This window comes from Cibotium barometz, chromosome 1 (assembly GCF_041138505.1).
Source record: "Cibotium barometz isolate CiBa-2024 chromosome 1, ASM4113850v1, whole genome shotgun sequence".
Taxonomy (NCBI): Eukaryota; Viridiplantae; Streptophyta; class Polypodiopsida; order Cyatheales; family Cibotiaceae; genus Cibotium; species Cibotium barometz.
Genome location: NC_141046.1, coordinates 21,275,891 through 21,300,061, shown reverse-complemented (window position 1 = coordinate 21,300,061; position 24,171 = coordinate 21,275,891). Strand labels below are relative to the sequence as shown.

At 41.0% G+C, this 24,171-nt stretch overlaps 3 protein-coding genes and 1 long non-coding RNA gene across 4 annotated transcripts; all 4 read left to right on the top strand.

Moving 5' to 3' along the window:
* The first annotated feature begins 4,488 nt into the window (after positions 1–4,488).
* Positions 4,489–6,181, top strand: LOC147641728 (oleoyl-acyl carrier protein thioesterase 1, chloroplastic-like). Its single transcript, XM_086816962.1, has 2 exons — positions 4,489–4,846; positions 5,193–6,181. The coding sequence occupies exons 1-2, from the start codon at positions 4,562–4,564 to the stop codon at positions 5,325–5,327; spliced, it is 420 nt and encodes a 139-aa protein (XP_086673088.1). The 5' UTR covers positions 4,489–4,561; the 3' UTR covers positions 5,328–6,181.
* A 78-nt stretch (positions 6,182–6,259) lies between these two features.
* On the top strand, positions 6,260–8,089 carry LOC147641727 (uncharacterized). The gene is made up of 3 exons (XR_015268647.1): positions 6,260–6,592; positions 6,705–7,647; positions 7,726–8,089. It is a non-coding gene; the product is annotated as an uncharacterized LOC147641727 (long non-coding RNA).
* Positions 8,090–11,003: 2,914 nt separating this feature from the next.
* Positions 11,004–12,314, top strand: LOC147641726 (oleoyl-acyl carrier protein thioesterase 1, chloroplastic-like). Its single transcript, XM_086816840.1, has 2 exons — positions 11,004–11,388; positions 11,750–12,314. Exons 1-2 carry the CDS (start codon positions 11,104–11,106, stop codon positions 11,882–11,884), a joined length of 420 nt encoding a protein of 139 aa, XP_086672966.1. The 5' UTR covers positions 11,004–11,103; the 3' UTR covers positions 11,885–12,314.
* Positions 12,315–17,579: 5,265 nt separating this feature from the next.
* On the top strand, positions 17,580–20,134 carry LOC147641725 (oleoyl-acyl carrier protein thioesterase 1, chloroplastic-like). The gene is made up of 3 exons (XM_086816801.1): positions 17,580–17,964; positions 18,342–18,472; positions 19,849–20,134. The coding sequence occupies exons 1-3, from the start codon at positions 17,680–17,682 to the stop codon at positions 19,862–19,864; spliced, it is 432 nt and encodes a 143-aa protein (XP_086672927.1). The 5' UTR covers positions 17,580–17,679; the 3' UTR covers positions 19,865–20,134.
* The last annotated feature ends 4,037 nt before the right edge of the window (positions 20,135–24,171 follow it).

The following is a 24,171-nucleotide window of genomic DNA, read 5'->3' as shown; positions in this document are numbered from 1 at the left end:
ATTTTAAGCTCTAGATACGAAGCCACAAACTAAGAATACAACTCTGTTTGGGTCATTTCAAGAAAGCAAGCACCGTGCTCAATGAACACTCCTCTTGTCACTCTCTTACGGAAAGCTTTCTTGAAAACTGGCAAGGCACGACAATTCTCCTTCCAAAAACTTTCTATCAAGGCTCTAGTGGTTTCATCTAGTAGGCGATCATGCCTAGCTACCACTACTCGCCCACAAAGCACCAACCTCATTGGCATCTAAACTTTGTCGTCTACTAATAGACCCAACTCTAAGTGCGTGTGGTGCTATGGAAAGGATGCGAGATGTGGCACTCACCTTACCCTTCATTTGGGAGCTACTTATGGCTGCCACAATAGCCCGTTGAGCAGCCAAAGCATCCGCAGAGTTCCTCTTCTTGTTAACTATATAGGAATGACAACACTTTGTAGCACCGCCATGCCAGCTCTCCTCTCTCTTCGACCTCCAATGTCAGAAAGCACCCTGCAGTTGGCCATGTTGGGCAAATCGATCAAAGCATCAAGCACACATGCCTGTGTGATGAAGGCGTGAGGTCTTTGAAATAGGAATTGAAGATTGTATGGGCACGACGATGTGCCCCTAACTTTGATAGTTCTTTCATATCCACATGATGGGCGCCCAAAGGAGGGGGGTGGGTACTTGTAGAAGAGAAGGGGACTCAGGAAGGGCAAGTTCATGTGGATTATCTAAATAAAGAGGTAGTGGGGGAGAAGAGGGCGGAGGGAGAGGAAGTGGAAGAGGAGGAGCAAGGCTTGGATCATCGCCAACGGAAGGTGTTGCGCTCGTTGACGTGCTCTCCACTCTCTCTTTCTCTCACGAGCTACCCTTTTCCTCTCCTCCTCTTGAGCTTAGTGGACAGGGGGAAGTCTAGTCCTATCACGTTCCCGACTCCTACGAGTTTGAGAACCCATTCTCAAGGAAGCTAAGAGAGAAAAAATTATGAAGGCTTAATGATGGGATAGTACTAGAGATAAGTGTGGGATAGTACTAGAGATGTGTGATTATATAGGAAAAATACGTTATCCACTTCAAATCTCATTGGATTTCTTATCTAAGATTGATTGGATAATTAAGACAAACATAAAGATAATTAAAGATAAACTATTATCCACTTAAAATTTAATTATTTTAATAATATTTATTAACAAGTCTAAATAATTATCATTACTAGATATATAAATATATCTTTTAATTTATCTTTTATTTTATAATTATATAACTGTATTTTTTTATAATGTATTTTTTCTAAATTTTATTCAAATTTTATTCAAAGGTTTATTCTACACAAAATATTTTCAAGAAATATTAAAATTATTTTTTTTAAATTGAATAACATGAACTTTAAAAATAATATTATTGATTGAATTTTAAAATATAATCCTTTAAAATTAATGATTTTAAATTCTTTTATTTAATAAGTTATATATATTTTATTATTTAAAATTCTATATTCTATTTCTCTAAATTATTAAATTAACTTTTTCAAAAATATGTTTTTGAAAAAAAAGGAGAGGTGGGAAGAAGGAGGTGCCACGTGTCACATGCGTGCATGACATGTGGCATTCTCTTGACATGTGGTACTATTATGGTTGATGTGGCAATTCCATGATGTGGCATGCCATGTCACCAAGTGCGATGTGGCATGCAAAGATGGCAAGAAGATGTGGCATTAATGATGACTAGGATGATGAGGTGGGGAGTTAACTAGGTTGACCATGTTGACATGGGGGTGGAGGTGGCAAGGTGAGGTGGCAAGCTGCTTATGTGGATCCTCTCGAAGCTGATGTGGAAATAAAGTGGCATGCATATATAAGATTTGTGCCTACCCAATCCTCACACATGGAATGATATCTAAGCTTTGAAGTTTACCAAGCCTAGATTTCCAAACCTAACTAGGATTGGTTTTAGACTTGAAAAGAGGAGAGAAAACACAATATGGGAATTTTCACTTGGGAGGATTGAAAATGGACCTTCCCATACTCAAATTAAGCCAAATTTTTTTATAAAAAAAACATGGCAACAAGCGTATTGATCCCTAGAGTATTTAGATTAAAAGATTCGATATTTGATTTTGTAGAATTAAATTACATGTGATATGCAAAGTGGGAACATCATATGAGCAATAATGTAAAAGTTATAGGCAATTTACTCACATTCACTGTACTTGTCTAAACCTCTGAGACAGGGCCTATATACAATTTTAAATTCCCAAAGAAAAGGAGATTTGCAATTATTGGATATTCGATCAGATTATAGTTTTAGGTGCCCAACTTTGCATATGATGTTTCATTAGAAGACCTTGAAGTGAAACTCCTTGGCTAACTAGGAGAGATTGGCTATTCTTCTTGAAAAAATGCCTGTTTTCGGCTAAAGCCAAGGGTGCCCACTACATGAAACTAGATAACCTCATCTTGCAACCACCCATAGTGGGTGGGATGAGGCAGACAGAGAGCTAAAGTGATGCTTTTGTAGTTGTATTTAGGAGCGTAAGTTTGTAGGGGTGGTAAAGAGAGGAGAGGAGAGGAGGGCATCCATCCATGTCTACACTGATAGGCGAGTGGCCTCACCTTGCACCCACCCATGAGTTTCCGCTACGATTCTATATCAAATAACATAGACGGAGACACAAAAGCATGTATGATCAATCTATGAAACCATGGTATTCTATGATCAATCTATGAAGCCATGGTATTCGAATTTATAACTTGGATGGGCACCTAGAAATAGTCCCATGGAATATTTATGGGGCAGCTCCTACTCTAAGAGCGTGTGGCAACAAGCTAGAATAAATTCTCTATGAATATAATTCATGCATGTAATATGAGATTAAGCATTATACAAGTAATAGACCACTTATAAGCCTTGGGCGGCCACTCGACCAAAGTTTTAATGTGTGTGATCACTTATGATAGCCTTGTATATAAGTCACTTATGATAGCCTTGTATATAAGTCACTTTCTCTCAGAATGCAATATATAGTCTCCCATTGTGCAATTGATTCTTACTCTTTTGCTAATCCTCTCTCTAATATTCTTCTCTAATGCATACTAGTGAGCTTACATGAGTGTTGTGAGGTGAGAGGAGGGACGAGGATCCATAGTCTAACATGACGATGTGAGAATGCTCGTCGCTGAGACGACGGAGACACAAACTACTACCCACCATGAGGTATGCAACTTGGTGAACTTGAGGGTTACGAGCTCAGCTATTAGAAAGATCCCTATAATGGTTGTAGCTTGCTAAGGTAATCTCTTGTGAATGTGTTTCTAGGAAAGGCCAGAGCGCGCACTAACATTAGCTTGTGACTTGGAGGTACAAAACTCGGGAGTGTCTTAAGAGTGCTTTTTACAATGTTAGTTAATGAAATTAGAATATTAAGGAAGATGCTTGCTACAAGTGTATGCAAACATCATCCTTGAAGATCCACGATAAGTAGAAGTGGTTAAGGTAATCTCTTATGAATGTGTTTGTAGGAAAGGCGGAAGCGAGCAATAACATTAGCTTCTTGTGAGTTGGATGTACAAGGCTCGGGAGTATCTTAAAAGTGCTTTTTATAATGTTAATTGATGAAATCAGAACATTAAGGAAGATACTTGCTACAAGTGCGTGCAAACATCATCCATGAAGATCCATGATAACCTGAAGTAGTTAAGAGTGCTTTTTATGTGTGAGGGTTATGTGGCATTTATGGGGCTTGTTGCCAATAGTTTGCCGAGATACATTTGTCACCACTTTGTGTCTATAATCTTCTGAGCTAAAATATGGTCTAGGAACCCAGCTATTAGTAGTCTGCTAATGAAGTACAAATGTTTTACCATGTACTAATATTGCCACTGTCTATTAACTCTTCATATTTTTTTTGATACACTTTTACACATTTGAAGGTTTGAATTTTACTTTATTTTTAAAACCCCCTTCTCATGCTAGTTTTAATAATTGTAGTGTTTGTATATTAACAAAGCCTAAGAAAACTATAGTTTTTAAATAATGCTAACCATAGGAAGCATTATTTGAATACATTGTCAAAACCTAGGTGGATATGCCACTCAACAAACATGTGACAAGAAGATGTAAAGTACTTAGGTTTGAGAAAAAAGGTAAACATGCAATAATACCTATTAATTAATAGCAAACAAAAGTTTTGGTCCCATATTACCTACTCAAAATAATAATAATAATAATTGACAAGATGTTTACTTTCTTTCCTTTGACAAAAGAAGAAGCGGAGGTGTCGTGCCTAGGAGGCCTTAGGACAAGAAAGGTTTAACTGCTCTCAACAAACATTTGACAAAATTTAAAGTTTTACTTCGGTTTGAAAGAAAAAGAGGGAAAAGGATGGGGTGAAATATTAGTCTTGCCTGCAACGACGGTGAGTTAGATGGATAGTTGAGGCAGGCAGGCAGAGAGCTAAAGCGATGCTTTTGTAGGTTGTATTTAGGAGCGTAAGTTTGCAGGGGCGGTAAAGACAGGAGAGGAGGAGACGACAGGAGAGAGGAGGGGAGAGGAGAGGAGGGCATCCATCCATCCATCCATGTCTGCACTGATAGGCGGCGGCTTGTTTGTAGCAGCTTCCGGTCGAGGGGGCACTACCGTTCAGAAGAAGATGAGGTGGCGCATGAAGATTAACAACGTGAGAGGCGGCGTTCATGTGGTCGAGCCCCCCGGTGGCTTGTTGGCCTCCACTCGACTGGACCCCCTCCACATCGCCCACCTCTTGCCTCTCGGCCGAGCTCACTCGCAGCAATTTGTCGTCCGCTCCTGTGAAGTTGGCATACACGGAAAGGCTTCCATGCAGACGATCGCTAACCTTCTTCAGGTTTGCTTCATTTTCCCAAAAAAATAATAATATAAAAATAAATAAATAAAAATTAACGGATGTCCATAGCTCTCTCTCTCTCTCTCTCTCCCCCCAATTTTGAAATCAAACTTATAAGGTCACCCCATAGCTTCTCAAGATTTCAAGCCTAAGTCTCTCTCTCTCTCCCTCTCTCTCTCTCTCTCCCCCCAATTTTGAATGTCACAACAAGAAGGAATCACCTCAACCCTACTCAAAAGCCATACATTTACGCGCCCCTTCCCTCGTGATGGGCACATATCGAAAATAATCTAGCATTTTTCTCGTCACTACTATTGACTTTTTGGTGTTGTCATTTTGGCTTCAGGATACAACTTGTAGCCAAGGTAAAAGCATAGGTTTCAATGACCATTTTTTCATCACCCCGTCCATGAAGCGAGAAGGGCTGATTTGGGTCATGAGGAGAATACATATCGAAGTCGATGAGTATCTCCCAATGTGAGGCTTTAGTTTTTCCATTTTTGCTTTCTTAACATGTTAATTCAATCTGACATAAAGCAACAAGATCATTTCAATAAAGGATAATCTTGTGCAAAAATCATTTGCAAAGATGGGCAAAAAAAAAAAGAAAAAAGAGAGAGAGGAGGTAATGAGGCATCAATTTTATGAAGAAAAACTTTGAGGAGAAATCCCACATATTATTATGAGCATGGGGCCTAAAATACAACAAGGAAAAAAGGAGGCAAAGTGCGAAGTTGAAGGGTCATGGCATCGAATGTATGACTCAAGTAAGGCACACCAAAAAAAGCATTAAGGGCTCACATTAGAAAAAGGAAGCATTGAGGGTTCACATTTAAAAAAGTGAATTAGGATGGACCAATAGGAAGAGGACTGGGTGCACATTTTGACTTCTTTGACCCTAGGGAGCCTAGGCTTTGGTTTGCTAATGGGGCCTAATTACTACTCTTGTCCCCCTACCTCTTGGGCCCAAACTTAGAGGTCCCCCCACCTAGAATCGCACAGATTAAAAACCTTAAAAATTAAAATTTTTTACTTTTTTTCCAAAAGTGTGTTTTCCCTCTCAAACTTCCCCCCAACATACTCTAGGTTTGGAAAGCTCATTTTGAACCTCTTTCTTCCTCTTCTAAGCTCTCCATTGCTGTAGAAACTCCATACCTCTCAAGCTCTCCCTCCTTGTCAAGCTCCCTCAGTCTTAAGCTCCCTCTCCCTCTTTCTTCCTTTTTTCTAAGCTCTCCATTGCTGTGCAGAAACTCCATCCCTCTCAAGCTCTCCCTCCTTCTCAAGCTCCCTCCCTCTCAATCTCCCTCCCTCTCTCTCTCTCTCTCAAGCTCCCTCTCTCTCCATTATTGCAGAAACTCTATCTCTCTTTAGTCTAAGTCTCTAGGTTCAGGAAGCCTATTCTCAAACTCTAACCCTCTTTTAAGCTTTCCATTACTGCACTGAAAACCCTAAACTTTCTCTCCTCTCCACTCCTTTGTTGTAAAGGGAGAAGGTGGAAGAGCTTCTGCTGCATAACATAAGAGATGAGAATGGAGTTTGGGCTCCAACACGATTCAGGGTTGGGGCTTGGGTCTACATGCAACCAAGCTCTAAGGAACCACATCGAGTGCGTCAACTAGGGAATATGCTACATCACTGGAAGGGGCGGCTACAAGGCTTCAAGCATACTAAGAAGGAAGGACTGGTTGCCATAGTGCAACATGTGTATACCCTTGGAGACCTGTACATTCAAGGCCAACGACCAAGGTTTCCTTCAAATTTTCAATGTAACATAAACACAGCTTTAACAACATGCTAATATTAGATTTCTTGTTTCAAATTTTCTTATGATTCTCCATTTTCTTATGTCTCTCTGCAGATATTTTTCCCTCTAATTATGTTGAGGAACAACCAAAGCCTCACTGGAGTTTTCTATGCTATACATGCATCCATTGGAGAGGCAATGTTTGTATCTCAAAGCCCAAGTGATCTTGTACACAGAACAATATCTTTTTCTTTTCTCACTCATATTTTGTAGATAAAAAACCAGGTTTATTTGGCAAGCTAGAAGAGAACCCCAACCCCCCTCTTAACAATCTCGAATGGCCCAAACCTGATGCTTGGACCATCTTATGCTTAAAGTTTAAGATGGTAAGTGATAAAGGCATCTAGGTCAGTAGGGCTCAATTGGTTTTGTCCTTTACATGTTTTTGTGCACATGTTCAATTCCATGCCAATGCACCAAACAAAAATAATGTATATTTCTAAGGAGGAGGTACGGTCTGACCTCATTCAAGGATTACTAGGAGAGGGTTGGGAGGTTAATGACGGGTCACATTAAGCTAATGTGTACAAGTGTAATGTAGTAGATTCTACAGTGTTTTTGTGCACATGTTCAATTCCATGCCAATGCACCAAACAAAAAAAATGTATATTTCTAAGGAGGAGGTACGGTCTGACCTCATTCAAGGATTACTAGGAGAGGGTTGGGAGGTTAATGACGGGTCACATTAAGCTGATGTGTACAAGTGCAATGTAGTAGATTCTACAGTGTCTTTCAAGTTCTTGAAGGTATGCTCTATTTTATGCATGCGTCTGTACTACCAAAGATGGATGCAAACGAACGGGATGACATGGATCCCACTTCAAGCCTCAGAAGAAGAAATTATGCGTATTGAGGTAGCTGTGATGATGCAAAATGGATGGATTGAGCGAGTGGCAGCAAGCAAGCATTGGAGCCTAGCAGACCTGCGTCAACACTTTAGCATCATGGGCTTTGACAATGTGGAAGAGTCTAGTTTCAAGTTGATTTGAGAAGAAAGGTATATCTGATTCCACTACATGTCTAGAATTAACCCTTACACTTTCTGGTTATTGTGCCACTTTCTATATTTTTACAGATTGGGAAGCGTAAGGAGGGGACAACCATGGTCTCAGAATCCTAGCAAATGGGGGACCTTGAATTTTCAGCAGCAACAACGTGCATAGCCCTACCAACACATAGTAGGCATGTGGAAGAGCTTGAAGATGAACTGAGTATATGGGAAAATAGCCTCTGTTTTTATGCACGTGAGGGGCAAGAGTTTCAGGATCGAGGTGAAGGCAACGACCAGCTTTCAAGTCAACAAGGAGATGGAGATCAACATGAAGTAAATGTCATAAGAGGGGCAAAAAATGAAGACATTATAACAATTTTAGATTAGATGACATACTTGTAATTTTGTAGCAGGCTCTTTTTTAACCAATCTTTATTTAATTGAAATCTTAATATTTTTGCAAACTGTAATTTTTTTGTCTAGCAGTCTAGTGTGAAAAGGTCAAACTTTAAATTTTAACTATAAATAGCCAAAGGTGCCTTCTTTCTCATTTTCACGCGATAGAAACCAAGCACGAGCTCACACTATCTCTTTGCATTCACATGGCTACCCACTTTGACAACTTTTGTGAGTTCCTCTCCACCACAGCATGGACGGGCAAGAGTGAGCTCTTTGTCATGTTCTCTCGTGAAGCCGACTTTGAAAAGTCGCTCGCCCTTGCCTCCCAACATTATGAGACGCAGATTGCATACATGGAGCAATACTTGGCTCCCCACTCCATCTCCTTTCCCCATTGCCCCAATGATCGATGGGTGCCTGTTGAGCTGCTTAAGTACATTCAACAATATGCCCGCCCCTACATCCAGCGCCTTGAATGCTTCATCGACATTTGCATCCCTGCTAGAGCTTACTGTACCTTCAATAAGCAGGAGGTGAAGAGGTTGGAGAAGGGCAATTTAGGAACTAGGTTCCTCTCGTGTGGCTCACCACTTTTGTGTTCCGATGAGGATTCGAATGAGGAGGTAGAGATGCTTGCATTACAGTTGGCAGGGTATTTGAGGGATGATAAGGAAGTGAAGGTAGTAGGAACGAGTGCTGGTGTGGAAGAGCAGCTTGCATTAGAGCACTTTCCAGAGGGTGCACAATCTGTAGCTAAACAGCCCACTGTAGTAGAAGATGCGGGGCCATCTTCTACTACAGGGCCTGCATACAATTTTGGTTCCCAAAGAAAAGAGGATTTGCAATTATTGGATATTCGATCAGATTATAGTTTTAGGTGCCCAACTTTGCATATGATGTTTCATTAGAAGATCTTGAAGTGAAACTCCTTGGCTAACAAGGAGAGATTGGCTATTCTTCTTGAAAAAATGCCTGTTTTTTGGCTAAAGCCAAGGGCGACCACTACATGAAACTAGATAACCTCATCTTGCAACCACCTTTGCTGGGGTGGTAAAGAGAGGAGAGGAGGGGAGAGGAGAGAAGAGGAGGGGAGACGAGAGGAGAGGAGAGGAGAGGAGAGGATCCATCCATGTCTACATTGATAGGCGAGTGGCCTCACCTTGCACCCACCCATGAGTTTCCGCTATGATTCTATATCAAATAATGGCATAGACGGAGACACAAAAGCATGTATGATCAATCTATGAAGCCATGGTATTCGAATTTATAACTTGGACGGGCACCTAGAAATAGTCCCATGGAATATTTATGGGGCAACTCCTACTCTAAGAGCGTGTGGCAACAAGCTAGAATAAATTCTCTATGTAATTCATGCATGTAATATGAGATTAAGCATTGTACACGTAATGGACCACTTATAAGCCTTGGGTGGCCACTCGACCAAAGTTTAAACTGTGTGTGTGACCACTTATGATAGCCTTGTATATAAGTCACTTTCTCTCATAATGCAATATAGTCTCCCATTGTGCAATTGATTCTTACTCTTTTGCTAACCCTCTCTCTAATATTCTTCTCTACTGCATGCTAGTGACCTTACATGAGTGTTATGAGGTGAGAGGAGGGACGAGGCTGAGACGGAGACACAAACTACTACCCACCATGAGGTATGCAACTTGGTGAACTTGAGGGTTACGAGCTCGGCTATTAGAAAGATCCCTATAATGGTTGTAGCTTGCTAAGGTAATCTCTTGTGAATGTGTTTCTAGGAAAGGCCGAAGCGCGCACTAACATTAGCTTGTGACTTGGAGGTACAAAACTCGAGAGTGTCTTAAGAGTGCTTTTTACAATGTTAATTAATAAAATTAGAATATTAAGGAAGATGCTTGCTACAAGTGTATGCAAACATCATCCTTGAAGATCCACGATAACCAGAAGTGGTTAAGGTAATCTCTTAAGAATGTGTTTGTAGGAAAGGCCGAAGCGAGCAATAACATTAGCTTCTTGTGAGTTGGATGTACAAGGCTCGGGAGTATCTTAAAAGTGCTTTTTACAATGTTAATTGATGAAATCAGAACATTAAGGAAGATACTTGCTACAAGTGCGTGCAAACATCATCCATGAAGATCCATGATAACCTGAAGTAGTTAAGAGTGCTTTTTATGAGCTTTTTATGTGTGAGGGTTATGTGGCATTTATGGGGCTTGTTGGCAATAGTTTGCCGAGATACATTTGTCACCACTTTGTGTCTATAATCTTGTGAGCTAAAATATGGTCTACGAGCCTTGCTATTAGTAGTCTGCTAATGAAGTACAAATGTTTTACCATGTACTAATATTGCCACTGTCTATTAACTCTTCATATTTTTTTTGATACACTTTTACACATTTGAAGGTTTGAATTTTACTTTATTTTTAAAACCCCCTTCTCATGCTAGTTTTAATAATTGTAGTGTTTGTATATTAACAAAGCCTAAGAAAACTATAGTTTTTAAATAATGCTAACGATAGGAAGCATTATTTGAATACATTGTCAAAACCTAGGTGGATATGCCACTCAACAAACATGTGACAAGAAGATGTAAAGTACTTAGGTTTGAGAAAAAAGGTAAACATGCAATAATACCTACTATTAATTAATAGCAAACAAAAGTTTTGGTCCCATATTACCTACTCAAAATAATAATAATAATAATTGACAAGATGTTTACTTTCTTTCCTTTGACAAAAGAAGAAGCGGAGGTGTCGTGCCTAGGAGGCCTTAGGAGGACAAGAAAGGTTTAACTGCTCTCAACAAACATTTGACAAAATTTAAAGTTTTACTTCGGTTTGAAAGAAAAAGAGGGAAAAGGATGGGGTGAAATATTAGTCTGAGGCAGGCAGGCAGGCAGGCAGAGAGCTAAAGCGATGCTTTTTGTAGGTTGTATTTAGGAGCGTAAGTTTGCAGGGGCGGTAAAGACAGGAGAGGAGGAGAGGAGAGGAGAGGAGAGGAGGAGAAGACAGGAGAGGAGAGGAGACGACAGGAGAGAGGAGGGGAGAGGAGAGGAGGGCATCCATCCATCCATCCATGTCTGCACTGATAGGCGGCGGCTTGTTTGTAGCAGCTTCCGGTCGAGGGGGCACTACTGTTCAGAAGAAGATGAGGTGGCGCATGAAGATGAACAACGTGAGAGGCGGCGTTCATGTGGTCGAGCCCCCCGGTGGCTTGTTGGCCTCCACTCGACTGGACCCCCTCCACATCGCCCACCTCTTGCCTCTCGGCCGAGCTCACTCGCAGCAATTTGTCGTCCGCTCCTGTGAAGTTGGCATACACGGAAAGGCTTCCATGCAGACGATCGCTAACCTTCTTCAGGTTTGCTTCATTTTCCCAAAAAAATAATAATATAAAAATAAATAAATAAAAATTAACGGATGTCCATAGCTTCTAAGTCTCTCTCTCTCTCTCTCTCTCTCTCTCCCCCCAATTTTGAAATCAAACTTATAAGGTCACCCCATAGCTTCTCAAGATTTCAAGCCTAAGTCTCTCTCTCTCTCCCTCTCTCTCTCTCTCTCCCCCCAATTTTGAATGTCACAACAAGAAGGAATCACCTCAACCCTACTCAAAAGCCATACATTTACGCGCCCCTTCCCTCGTGATGGGCACATATCGAAAATAATCTAGCATTTTTCTCGTCACTACTATTGACTTTTTGGTGTTGTCATTTTGGCTTCAGGATACAACTTGTAGCCAAGGTAAAAGCATAGGTTTCAATGACCATTTTTTCATCACCCCGTCCATGAAGCGAGAAGGGCTGATTTGGGTCATGAGGAGAATACATATCGAAGTCGATGAGTATCCCCCAATGTGAGGCTTTAGTTTTTCCATTTTTGCTTTCTTAACATGTTAATTCAATCTGACATAAAGCAACAAGATCATTTCAATAAAGGATAATCTTGTGCAAAAATCATTTGCAAAGATGGGCAAAAAAAAAAGAAAAAAGAGAGAGAGGAGGTAATGAGGCATCAATTTTATGAAGAAAAACTTTGAGGAGAAATCCCACATATTATTATGAGCATGGGGCCTAAAATACAACAAGGAAAAAAGGAGGCAAAGTGCGAAGTTGAAGGGTCATGGCATCGAATGTATGACTCAAGTAAGGCACACCAAAAAAAGCATTAAGGGCTCACATTAGAAAAAGGAAGCATTGAGGGTTCACATTTAAAAAAGTGAATTGGGATGGACCAATAGGAAGAGGACTGGGTGCACATTTTGACTTCTTTGACCCTAGGGAGCCTAGGCTTTGGTTTGCTAATGGGGCCTAATTACTACTCTTGTCCCCCTACCTCTTGGGCCCAAACTTAGAGGTCCCCCCACCTAGAATCGCACAGATTAAAAACCTTAAAAATTGAAAATTTTTAATTTTTTTCCAAAAGTGTGTTTTCCCTCTCAAACTTCCCCCCAACATACTCTAGGTTTGGAAAGCTCATTTTGAACCTCTTTCTTCCTCTTCTAAGCTCTCCATTGCTGTAGAAACTCCATACCTCTCAAGCTCTCCCTCCTTGTCAAGCTCCCTCAGTCTTAAGCTCCCTCTCCCTCTTTCTTCCTTTTCTAAGCTCTCCATTGCTGTGCAAAAACTCCATCCCTCTCAAGCTCTCCCTCCTTCTCAAGCTCCCTCCCTCTCAATCTCCCTCTCTCTCTCTCTCTCTCAAGCTCCCTCTCTCTCCATTATTGCAGAAACTCTATCTCTCTTTAGTCTAAGTCTCTAGGTTCAGGAAGCCTATTCTCAAACTCTAACCCTCTTTTAAGCTTTCCATTACTGCACTGAAAACCCTGAACTTTCTCTCCTCTCCACTCCTTTGTTGTAAAGGGAGAAGGTGGAAGAGCTTCTGCTGCATAACATAAGAGATGAGAATGGAGTTTGGGCTCCAACACGATTCAGGGTTGGGGCTTGGGTCTACATGCAACCAAGCTCTAAGGAACCACATCGAGTGCGTCAACTAGGGAATATGCTACATCACTGGAAGGGGCGGCTACAAGGCTTCAAGCATACTAAGAAGGAAGGACTGGTTGCCATAGTGCAACATGTGTATACCCTTGGAGACCTGTACATTCAAGGCCAACGACCAAGGTTTCCTTCAAATTTTCAGTGTAACATAAACACAGCTTTAACAACATGCTAATATTAGATTTCTTGTTTCAAATTTTCTTATGATTCTCCATTTTCTTATGTCTCTCTGCAGATATTTTTCCCTCTAATTATGTTGAGGAACAACCAAAGCCTCACTGGAGTTTTCTATGCTATACATGCATCCATTGGAGAGGCAATGTTTGTATCTCAAAGCCCAAGTGATCTTGTACACAGAACAATATCTTTTTCTTTTCTCACTCATATTTTGTAGATAAAAAACCAGGTTTATTTGGCAAGCTAGAAGAGAACCCCAACCCCCCTCTTAACAATCTCGAATGGCCCAAACCTGATGCTTGGACCATCTTATGCTTAAAGTTTAAGATGGTAAGTGATAAAGGCATCTAGGTCAGTAGGGCTCAATTGGTTTTGTCCTTTACATGTTTTTGTGCACATGTTCAATTCCATGCCAATGCACCAAACAAAAATAATGTATATTTCTAAGGAGGAGGTACGGTCTGACCTCATTCAAGGATTACTAGGAGAGGGTTGGGAGGTTAATGACGGGTCACATTAAGCTAATGTGTACAAGTGTAATGTAGTAGATTCTACAGTGTTTTTGTGCACATGTTCAATTCCATGCCAATGCACCAAACAAAAAAAATGTATATTTCTAAGGAGGAGGTACGGTCTGACCTCATTCAAGGATTACTAGGAGAGGGTTGGGAGGTTAATGACGGGTCACATTAAGCTGATGTGTACAAGTGCAATGTAGTAGATTCTACAGTGTCTTTCAAGTTCTTGAAGGTATGCTCTATTTTATGCATGCGTCTGTACTACCAAAGATGGATGCAAACGAACGGGATGACATGGATCCCACTTCAAGCCTCAGAAGAAGAAATTATGCGTATTGAGGTAGCTGTGATGATGCAAAATGGATGGATTGAGCGAGTGGCAGCAAGCAAGCATTGGAGCCTAGCAGACCTGCGTCAACACTTTAGCATCATGGACTTTGACAATGTGGAAGAGTCTAGTTTCAAGTTGATTTGAGAAGAAAGGTATATCTGATTCCACTACATGTCTAGAATTAACCCTTACACTTTCTGGTTATTGTGCCACTTTCTATATTTTTACAGATTGGGAAGCGTAAGGAGGGGACAACCATGGTCTCAGAATCCTAGCAAATGGGGGACCTTGAATTTTCAGCAGCAACAACGTGCATAGCCCTACCAACACATAGTAGGCATGTGGAAGAGCTTGAAGATGAACTGAGTATATGGGAAAATAGCCTCTGTTTTTATGCACGTGAGGGGCAAGAGTTTCAGGATCGAGGTGAAGGCAACGACCAGCTTTCAAGTCAACAAGGAGATGGAGATCAACATGAAGTAAATGTCATAAGAGGGGCAAAAAATGAAGACATTATAACAATTTTAGATTAGATGACATACTTGTAATTTTGTAGCAGGCTCTTTTTTAACCAATCTTTATTTAATTGAAATCTTAATATTTTTGCAAACTGTAATTTTTTTGTCTAGGAGTCTAGTGTAAAAAGGCCAAACTTTAAATTTTAACTATAAATAGCCAAAGGTGCCTTCTTTCTCATTTTCACGCGATAGAAACCAAGCACGAGCTCACACTATCTCTTTGCATTCACATGGCTACCCACTTTGACAACTTTTGTGAGTTCCTCTCCACCACAGCATGGACGGGCAAGAGTGAGCTCTTTGTCATGTTCTCTCGTGAAGCCGACTTTGAAAAGTCGCTCGCCCTTGCCTCCCAACATTATGAGACGCAGATTGCATACATGGAGCAATACTTGGCTCCCCACTCCATCTCCTTTCCCCATTGCCCCAATGATCGATGGGTGCCTGTTGAGCTGCTTAAGTACATTCAACAATATGCCCGCCCCTACATCCAGCGCCTTGAATGCTTCATCGACATTTGCATCCCTGCTAGAGCTTACTGTACCTTCAATAAGCAGGAGGTGAAGAGGTTGGAGAAGGGCAATTTAGGAACTAGGTTCCTCTCGTGTGGCTCACCACTTTTGTGTTCCGATGAGGATTCGAATGAGGAGGTAGAGATGCTTGCATTACAGTTGGCAGGGTATTTGAGGGATGATAAGGAAGTGAAGGTAGTAGGAACGAGTGCTGGTGTGGAAGAGCAGCTTGCATCAGAGCACTTTCCAGAGGGTGCACAATCTGTAGCTAAACAGCCCACTGTAGTAGAAGATGCGGGGCCATCTTCTACTACAGGGCCTGCATACAATTTTGGTTCCCAAAGAAAAGAGGATTTGCAATTATTGGATATTCGATCAGATTATAGTTTTAGGTGCCCAACTTTGCATATGTTGTTTCATTAGAAGATCTTGAAGTGAAACTCCTTGGCTAACAAGGAGAGATTGGCTATTCTTCTTGAAAAAATGCCTGTTTTTTGGCTAAAGCCAAGGGCGACCACTACATGAAACTAGATAACCTCATCTTGCAACCACCTTTGCTGGGGTGGTAAAGAGAGGAGAGGAGGGGAGAGGAGAGAAGAGGAGGGGAGACGAGAGGAGAGGAGAGGAGAGGAGAGGATCCATCCATGTCTACATTGATAGGCGAGTGGCCTCACCTTGCACCCACCCATGAGTTTCCGCTATGATTCTATATCAAATAATGGCATAGACGGAGACACAAAAGCATGTATGATCAATCTATGAAGCCATGGTATTCGAATTTATAACTTGGACGGGCACCTACCATGGAATATTTATGGGGCAACTCCTACTCTAAGAGCGTGTGGCAACAAGCTAGAATAAATTCTCTATGTAATTCATGCATGTAATATGAGATTAAGCATTGTACACGTAATAGACCACTTATAAGCCTTGGGTGGCCACTCGACCAAAGTTTAAACTGTGTGTGTGACCACTTATGATAGCCTTGTATATAAGTCACTTTCTCTCATAATGCAATATAGTCTCCCATTGTGCAATTGATTCTTACTCTTTTGCTAACCCTCTCTCTAATATTCTTCTCTACTGCATGCTAGTGACCTTACATGAGTGTTATGAGGTGAGAGGAGGGACGAGGCTTAGACGGAGACACAAACTACTACCCACCATGAGGTATGCAACTTGGTGAACTTGAGGGTTACGAGCTCGGCTATTAGAAAGATCCCTATAATGGTTGTAGCTTGCTAAGGTAATCTCTTGTGAATGTGTTTCTAGGAAAGGCCGAAGCGCGCACTAACATTAGCTTGTGACTTGGAGGTACAAAACTCGAGAGTGTCTTAAGAGTGCTTTTTACAATGTTAATTAATAAAATTAGAATATTAAGGAAGATGCTTGCTACAAGTGTATGCAAACATCATCCTTGAAGATCCACGATAACCAGAAGTGGTTAAGGTAATCTCTTAAGAATGTGTTTGTAGGAAAGGCCGAAGCGAGCAATAACATTAGCTTCTTGTGAGTTGGATGTACAAGGCTCGGGAGTATCTTAAAAGTGCTTTTTACAATGTTAATTGATGAAATCAGAACATTAAGGAAGATACTTGCTACAAGTGCGTGCAAACATCATCCATGAAGATCCATGATAACCTGAAGTAGTTAAGAGTGCTTTTTATGTGTGAGGGTTATGTGGCATTTATGGGGCTTGTTGGCAATAGTTTGCCGAGATACATTTGTCACCACTTTGTGTCTATAATCTTGTGAGCTAAAATATGGTCTACGAGCCTTGCTATTAGTAGTCTGCTAATGAAGTACAAATGTTTTACCATGTACTAATATTGCCACTGTCTATTAACTCTTCATATTTTTTTTGATACACTTTTACACATTTGAAGGTTTGAATTTTACTTTATTTTTAAAACCCCCTTCTCATGCTAGTTTTAATAATTGTAGTGTTTGTATATTAACAAAGCCTAAGAAAACTATAGTTTTTAAATAATGCTAACGATAGGAAGCATTATTTGAATACATTGTCAAAACCTAGGTGGATATGCCACTCAACAAACATGTGACAAGAAGATGTAAAGTACTTAGGTTTGAGAAAAAAGGTAAACATGCAATAATACCTACTATTAATTAATAGCAAACAAAAGTTTTGGTCCCATATTACCTACTCAAAATAATAATAATAATAATTGACAAGATGTTTACTTTCTTTCCTTTGACAAAAGAAGAAGCGGAGGTGTCGTGCCTAGGAGGCCTTAGGAGGACAAGAAAGGTTTAACTGCTCTCAACAAACATTTGACAAACTTTAAAGTTTTACTTCGGTTTGAAAGAAAAAGAGGGAAAAGGATGGGGTGAAATATTAGTCTTGCCTGCAACAACGACGGTGAGTTAGATGGATAGTGGGTGGGGTGAGGCAGGCAGGCAGGCAGGCAGAGAGCTAAAGCGATGCTTTTTGTAGGTTGTATTTAGGAGCGTAAGTTTGCAGGGGCGGTAAAGACAGGAGAGGAGGAGAGGAGAGGAGAGGAGAGGAGGAGAAGACAGGAGAGGAGAGGAGACGACAGGAGAGAGGAGGGGAGAGGAGAGGAGGGCATCCATCCATCCATCCATGTCTGCACTGATAGGCGGCGGCTTGTTTGTAGCAGCTTCCGGTCGAGGGGGCACTACTGTTCAGAAGAAGATGAGGTGGCGCATGAAGATGAACAACGTGAGAGGCGGCGTTCATGTGGTCGAGCCCCCCGGTGGCTTGTTGGCCTCCACTCGACTGGACCCCCTCCACATCGCCCACCTCTTGCCTCTCGGCCGAGCTCACTCGCAGCAATTTGTCGTCCGCTCCTGTGAAGTTGGCATACACGGAAAGGCTTCCATGCAGACGATCGCTAACCTTCTTCAGGTTTGCTTCATTTTCCCAAAAAAATAATAATATAAAAATAAATAAATAAAAATTAACGGATGTCCATAGCTTCTAAGTCTCTCTCTCTCTCTCTCTCTCTCTCTCTCTCTCTCTCTCTCTCCCCCCAATTTTGAAATCAAACTTATAAGGTCACCCCATAGCTTCTCAAGATTTCAAGCCTAAGTCTCTCTCTCTCTCCCTCTCTCTCTCTCTCTCCCCCCAATTTTGAATGTCACAACAAGAAGGAATCACCTCAACCCTACTCAAAAGCCATACATTTACGCGCCCCTTCCCTCGTGATGGGCACATATCGAAAATAATCTAGCATTTTTCTCGTCACTACTATTGACTTTTTGGTGTTGTCATTTTGGCTTCAGGATACAACTTGTAGCCAAGGTAAAAGCATAGGTTTCAATGACCATTTTTTCATCACCCCGTCCATGAAGCGAGAAGGGCTGATTTGGGTCATGAGGAGAATACATATCGAAGTCGATGAGTATCCCCCAATGTGAGGCTTTAGTTTTTCCATTTTTGCTTTCTTAACATGTTAATTCAATCTGACATAAAGCAACAAGATCATTTCAATAAAGGATAATCTTGTGCAAAAATCATTTGCAAAGATGGGCAAAAAAAAAAGAAAAAAGAGAGAGAGGAGGTAATGAGGCATCAATTTTATGAAGAAAAACTTTGAGGAGAAATCCCACATATTATTATGAGCATGGGGCCTAAAATACAACAAGGAAAAAAGGAGGCAAAGTGCGAAGTTGAAGGGTCATGGCATCGAATGTATGACTCAAGTAAGGCACACCAAAAAAAGCATTAAGGGCTCACATTAGAAAAAGGAAGCATTGAGGGTTCACATTTAAAAAAGTGAATTGGGATGGACCAATAGGAAGAGGACTGGGTGCACATTTTGACTTCTTTGACCCTAGGGAGCCTAGGCTTTGGTTTGCTAATGGGGCCTAATTACTACTCTTGTCCCCCTACCTCTTGGGCCCAAACTTAGAGGTCCCCCCACCTAGAATCGCACAGATTAAAAACCTTAAAAATTGAAAATTTTTAATTTTTTTCCAAAAGTGTGTTTTCCCTCTCAAACTTCCCCCCAACATACTCTAGGTTTGGAAAGCTCATTTTGAACCTCTTTCTTCCTCTTCTAAGCTCTCCATTGCTGTAGAAACTCCATACCTCTCAAGCTCTCCCTCCTTGTCAAGCTCCCTCAGTCTTAAGCTCCCTCTCCCTCTTTCTTCCTTTTCTAAGCTCTCCATTGCTGTGCAAAAACTCCATCCCTCTCAAGCTCTCCCTCCTTCTCAAGCTCCCTCCCTCTCAATCTCCCTCTCTCTCTCTCTCTCTCAAGCTCCCTCTCTCTCCATTATTGCAGAAACTCTATCTCTCTTTAGTCTAAGTCTCTAGGTTCAGGAAGCCTATTCTCAAACTCTAACCCTCTTTTAAGCTTTCCATTACTGCACTGAAAACCCTGAACTTTCTCTCCTCTCCACTCCTTTGTTGTAAAGGGAGAAGGTGGAAGAGCTTCTGCTGCATAACATAAGAGATGAGAATGGAGTTTGGGCTCCAACACGATTCAGGGTTGGGGCTTGGGTCTACATGCAACCAAGCTCTAAGGAACCACATCGAGTGCGTCAACTAGGGAATATGCTACATCACTGGAAGGGGCGGCTACAAGGCTTCAAGCATACTAAGAAGGAAGGACTGGTTGCCATAGTGCAACATGTGTATACCCTTGGAGACCTGTACATTCAAGGCCAACGACCAAGGTTTCCTTCAAATTTTCAGTGTAACATAAACACAGCTTTAACAACATGCTAATATTAGATTTCTTGTTTCAAATTTTCTTATGATTCTCCATTTTCTTATGTCTCTCTGCAGATATTTTTCCCTCTAATTATGTTGAGGAACAACCAAAGCCTCACTGGAGTTTTCTATGCTATACATGCATCCATTGGAGAGGCAATGTTTGTATCTCAAAGCCCAAGTGATCTTGTACACAGAACAATATCTTTTTCTTTTCTCACTCATATTTTGTAGATAAAAAACCAGGTTTATTTGGCAAGCTAGAAGAGAACCCCAACCCCCCTCTTAACAATCTCGAATGGCCCAAACCTGATGCTTGGACCATCTTATGCTTAAAGTTTAAGATGGTAAGTGATAAAGGCATCTAGGTTAGTAGGGCTCAATTGGTTTTGTCCTTTACATGTTTTTGTGCACATGTTCAATTCCATGCCAATGCACCAAACAAAAATAATGTATATTTCTAAGGAGGAGGTACGGTCTGACCTCATTCAAGGATTACTAGGAGAGGGTTGGGAGGTTAATGACGGGTCACATTAAGCTAATGTGTACAAGTGTAATGTAGTAGATTCTACAGTGTTTTTGTGCACATGTTCAATTCCATGCCAATGCACCAAACAAAAAAAATGTATATTTCTAAGGAGGAGGTACGGTCTGACCTCATTCAAGGATTACTAGGAGAGGGTTGGGAGGTTAATGACGGGTCACATTAAGCTGATGTGTACAAGTGCAATGTAGTAGATTCTACAGTGTCTTTCAAGTTCTTGAAGGTATGCTCTATTTTATGCATGCGTCTGTACTACCAAAGATGGATGCAAACGAACGGGATGACATGGATCCCACTTCAAGCCTCAGAAGAAGAAATTATGCGTATTGAGGTAGCTGTGATGATGCAAAATGGATGGATTGAGCGAGTGGCAGCAAGCAAGCATTGGAGCCTAGCAGACCTGCGTCAACACTTTAGCATCATGGGCTTTGACAATGTGGAAGAGTCTAGTTTCAAGTTGATTTGAGAAGAAAGGTATATCTGATTCCACTACATGTCTAGAATTAACCCTTACACTTTCTGGTTATTGTGCCACTTTCTATATTTTTACAGATTGGGAAGCGTAAGGAGGGGACAACCATGGTCTCAGAATCCTAGCAAATGGGGGACCTTGAATTTTCAGCAGCAACAACGTGCATAGCCCTACCAACACATAGTAGGCATGTGGAAGAGCTTGAAGATGAACTGAGTATATGGGAAAATAGCCTCTGTTTTTATGCACGTGAGGGGCAAGAGTTTCAGGATCGAGGTGAAGGCAACGACCAGCTTTCAAGTCAACAAGGAGATGGAGATCAACATGAAGTAAATGTCATAAGAGGGGCAAAAAATGAAGACATTATAACAATTTTAGATTAGATGACATACTTGTAATTTTGTAGCAGGCTCTTTTTTAACCAATCTTTATTTAATTGAAATCTTAATATTTTTGCAAACTGTAATTTTTTTGTCTAGGAGTCTAGTGTAAAAAGGCCAAACTTTAAATTTTAACTATAAATAGCCAAAGGTGCCTTCTTTCTCATTTTCACGCGATAGAAACCAAGCACGAGCTCACACTATCTCTTTGCATTCACATGGCTACCCACTTTGACAACTTTTGTGAGTTCCTCTCCACCACAGCATGGACGGGCAAGAGTGAGCTCTTTGTCATGTTCTCTCGTGAAGCCGACTTTGAAAAGTCGCTCGCCCTTGCCTCCCAACATTATGAGACGCAGATTGCATACATGGAGCAATACTTGGCTCCCCACTCCATCTCCTTTCCCCATTGCCCCAATGATCGATGGGTGCCTGTTGAGCTGCTTAAGTACATTCAACAATATGCCCGCCCCTACATCCAGCGCCTTGAATGCTTCATCGACATTTGCATCCCTGCTAGAGCTTACTGTACCTTCAATAAGCAGGAGGTGAAGAGGTTGGAGAAGGGCAATTTAGGAACTAGGTTCCTCTCGTGTGGCTCACCACTTTTGTGTTCCGATGAGGATTCGAATGAGGAGGTAGAGATGCTTGCATTACAGTTGGCAGGGTATTTGAGGGATGATAAGGAAGTGAAGGTAGTAGGAACGAGTGCTGGTGTGGAAGAGCAGCTTGCATCAGAGCACTTTCCAGAGGGTGCACAATCTGTAGCTAAACAGCCCACTGTAGTAGAAGATGCGGGGCCATCTTCTACTACAGGGCCTGCATACAATTTTGGTTCCCAAAGAAAAGAGGATTTGCAATTATTGGATATTCGATCAGATTATAGTTTTAGGTGCCCAACTTTGCATATGATGTTTCATTAGAAGATCTTGAAGTGAAACTCCTTGGCTAACAAGGAGAGATTGGCTATTCTTCTTGAAAAAATGCCTGTTTTTTGGCTAAAGCCAAGGGCGACCACTACATGAAACTAGATAACCTCATCTTGCAACCACCTTTGCTGGGGTGGTAAAGAGAGGAGAGGAGGGGAGAGGAGAGAAGAGGAGGGGAGACGAGAGGAGAGGAGAGGAGAGGAGAGGATCCATCCATGTCTACATTGATAGGCGAGTGGCCTCACCTTGCACCCACCCATGAGTTTCCGCTATGATTCTATATCAAATAATGGCATAGACGGAGACACAAAAGCATGTATGATCAATCTATGAAGCCATGGTATTCGAATTTATAACTTGGACGGGCACCTACCATGGAATATTTATGGGGCAACTCCTACTCTAAGAGCGTGTGGCAACAAGCTAGAATAAATTCTCTATGTAATTCATGCATGTAATATGAGATTAAGCATTGTACACGTAATAGACCACTTATAAGCCTTGGGTGGCCACTCGACCAAAGTTTAAACTGTGTGTGTGACCACTTATGATAGCCTTGTATATAAGTCACTTTCTCTCATAATGCAATATAGTCTCCCATTGTGCAATTGATTCTTACTCTTTTGCTAACCCTCTCTCTAATATTCTTCTCTACTGCATGCTAGTGACCTTACATGAGTGTTATGAGGTGAGAGGAGGGACGAGGCTTAGACGGAGACACAAACTACTACCCACCATGAGGTATGCAACTTGGTGAACTTGAGGGTTACGAGCTCGGCTATTAGAAAGATCCCTATAATGGTTGTAGCTTGCTAAGGTAATCTCTTGTGAATGTGTTTCTAGGAAAGGCCGAAGCGCGCACTAACATTAGCTTGTGACTTGGAGGTACAAAACTCGAGAGTGTCTTAAGAGTGCTTTTTACAATGTTAATTAATAAAATTAGAATATTAAGGAAGATGCTTGCTACAAGTGTATGCAAACATCATCCTTGAAGATCCACGATAACCAGAAGTGGTTAAGGTAATCTCTTAAGAATGTGTTTGTAGGAAAGGCCGAAGCGAGCAATAACATTAGCTTCTTGTGAGTTGGATGTACAAGGCTCGGGAGTATCTTAAAAGTGCTTTTTACAATGTTAATTGATGAAATCAGAACATTAAGGAAGATACTTGCTACAAGTGCGTGCAAACATCATCCATGAAGATCCATGATAACCTGAAGTAGTTAAGAGTGCTTTTTATGTGTGAGGGTTATGTGGCATTTATGGGGCTTGTTGGCAATAGTTTGCCGAGATACATTTGTCACCACTTTGTGTCTATAATCTTGTGAGCTAAAATATGGTCTACGAGCCTTGCTATTAGTAGTCTGCTAATGAAGTACAAATGTTTTACCATGTACTAATATTGCCACTGTCTATTAACTCTTCATATTTTTTTTGATACACTTTTACACATTTGAAGGTTTGAATTTTACTTTATTTTTAAAACCCCCTTCTCATGCTAGTTTTAATAATTGTAGTGTTTGTATATTAACAAAGCCTAAGAAAACTATAGTTTTTAAATAATGCTAACGATAGGAAGCATTATTTGAATACATTGTCAAAACCTAGGTGGATATGCCACTCAACAAACATGTGACAAGAAGATGTAAAGTACTTAGGTTTGAGAAAAAAGGTAAACATGCAATAATACCTACTATTAATTAATAGCAAACAAAAGTTTTGGTCCCATATTACCTACTCAAAATAATAATAATAATAATTGACAAGATGTTTACTTTCTTTCCTTTGACAAAAGAAGAAGCGGAGGTGTCGTGCCTAGGAGGCCTTAGGAGGACAAGAAAGGTTTAACTGCTCTCAACAAACATTTGACAAACTTTAAAGTTTTACTTCGGTTTGAAAGAAAAAGAGGGAAAAGGATGGGGTGAAATATTAGTCTTGCCTGCAACAACGACGGTGAGTTAGATGGATAGTGGGTGGGGTGAGGCAGGCAGGCAGGCAGGCAGAGAGCTAAAGCGATGCTTTTTGTAGGTTGTATTTAGGAGCGTAAGTTTGCAGGGGCGGTAAAGACAGGAGAG

Bases quoted from the DNA above. Each gene is read 5' to 3' on its own strand.
- LOC147641728 (XM_086816962.1), top strand. From the start codon at position 4,562: ATGTCTGCACTGATAGGCGGCGGCTTGTTTGTAGCAGCTTCCGGTCGA. The intron at 4,847-5,192 runs GTTTGCTTCATT...TTTTGGCTTCAG, and splicing joins CGATCGCTAACCTTCTTCAG to GATACAACTTGTAGCCAAGG.
- LOC147641726 (XM_086816840.1), top strand. From the start codon at position 11,104: ATGTCTGCACTGATAGGCGGCGGCTTGTTTGTAGCAGCTTCCGGTCGA. The intron at 11,389-11,749 runs GTTTGCTTCATT...TTTTGGCTTCAG, and splicing joins CGATCGCTAACCTTCTTCAG to GATACAACTTGTAGCCAAGG.
- LOC147641725 (XM_086816801.1), top strand. From the start codon at position 17,680: ATGTCTGCACTGATAGGCGGCGGCTTGTTTGTAGCAGCTTCCGGTCGA. The intron at 17,965-18,341 runs GTTTGCTTCATT...TTTTGGCTTCAG, and splicing joins CGATCGCTAACCTTCTTCAG to GATACAACTTGTAGCCAAGG.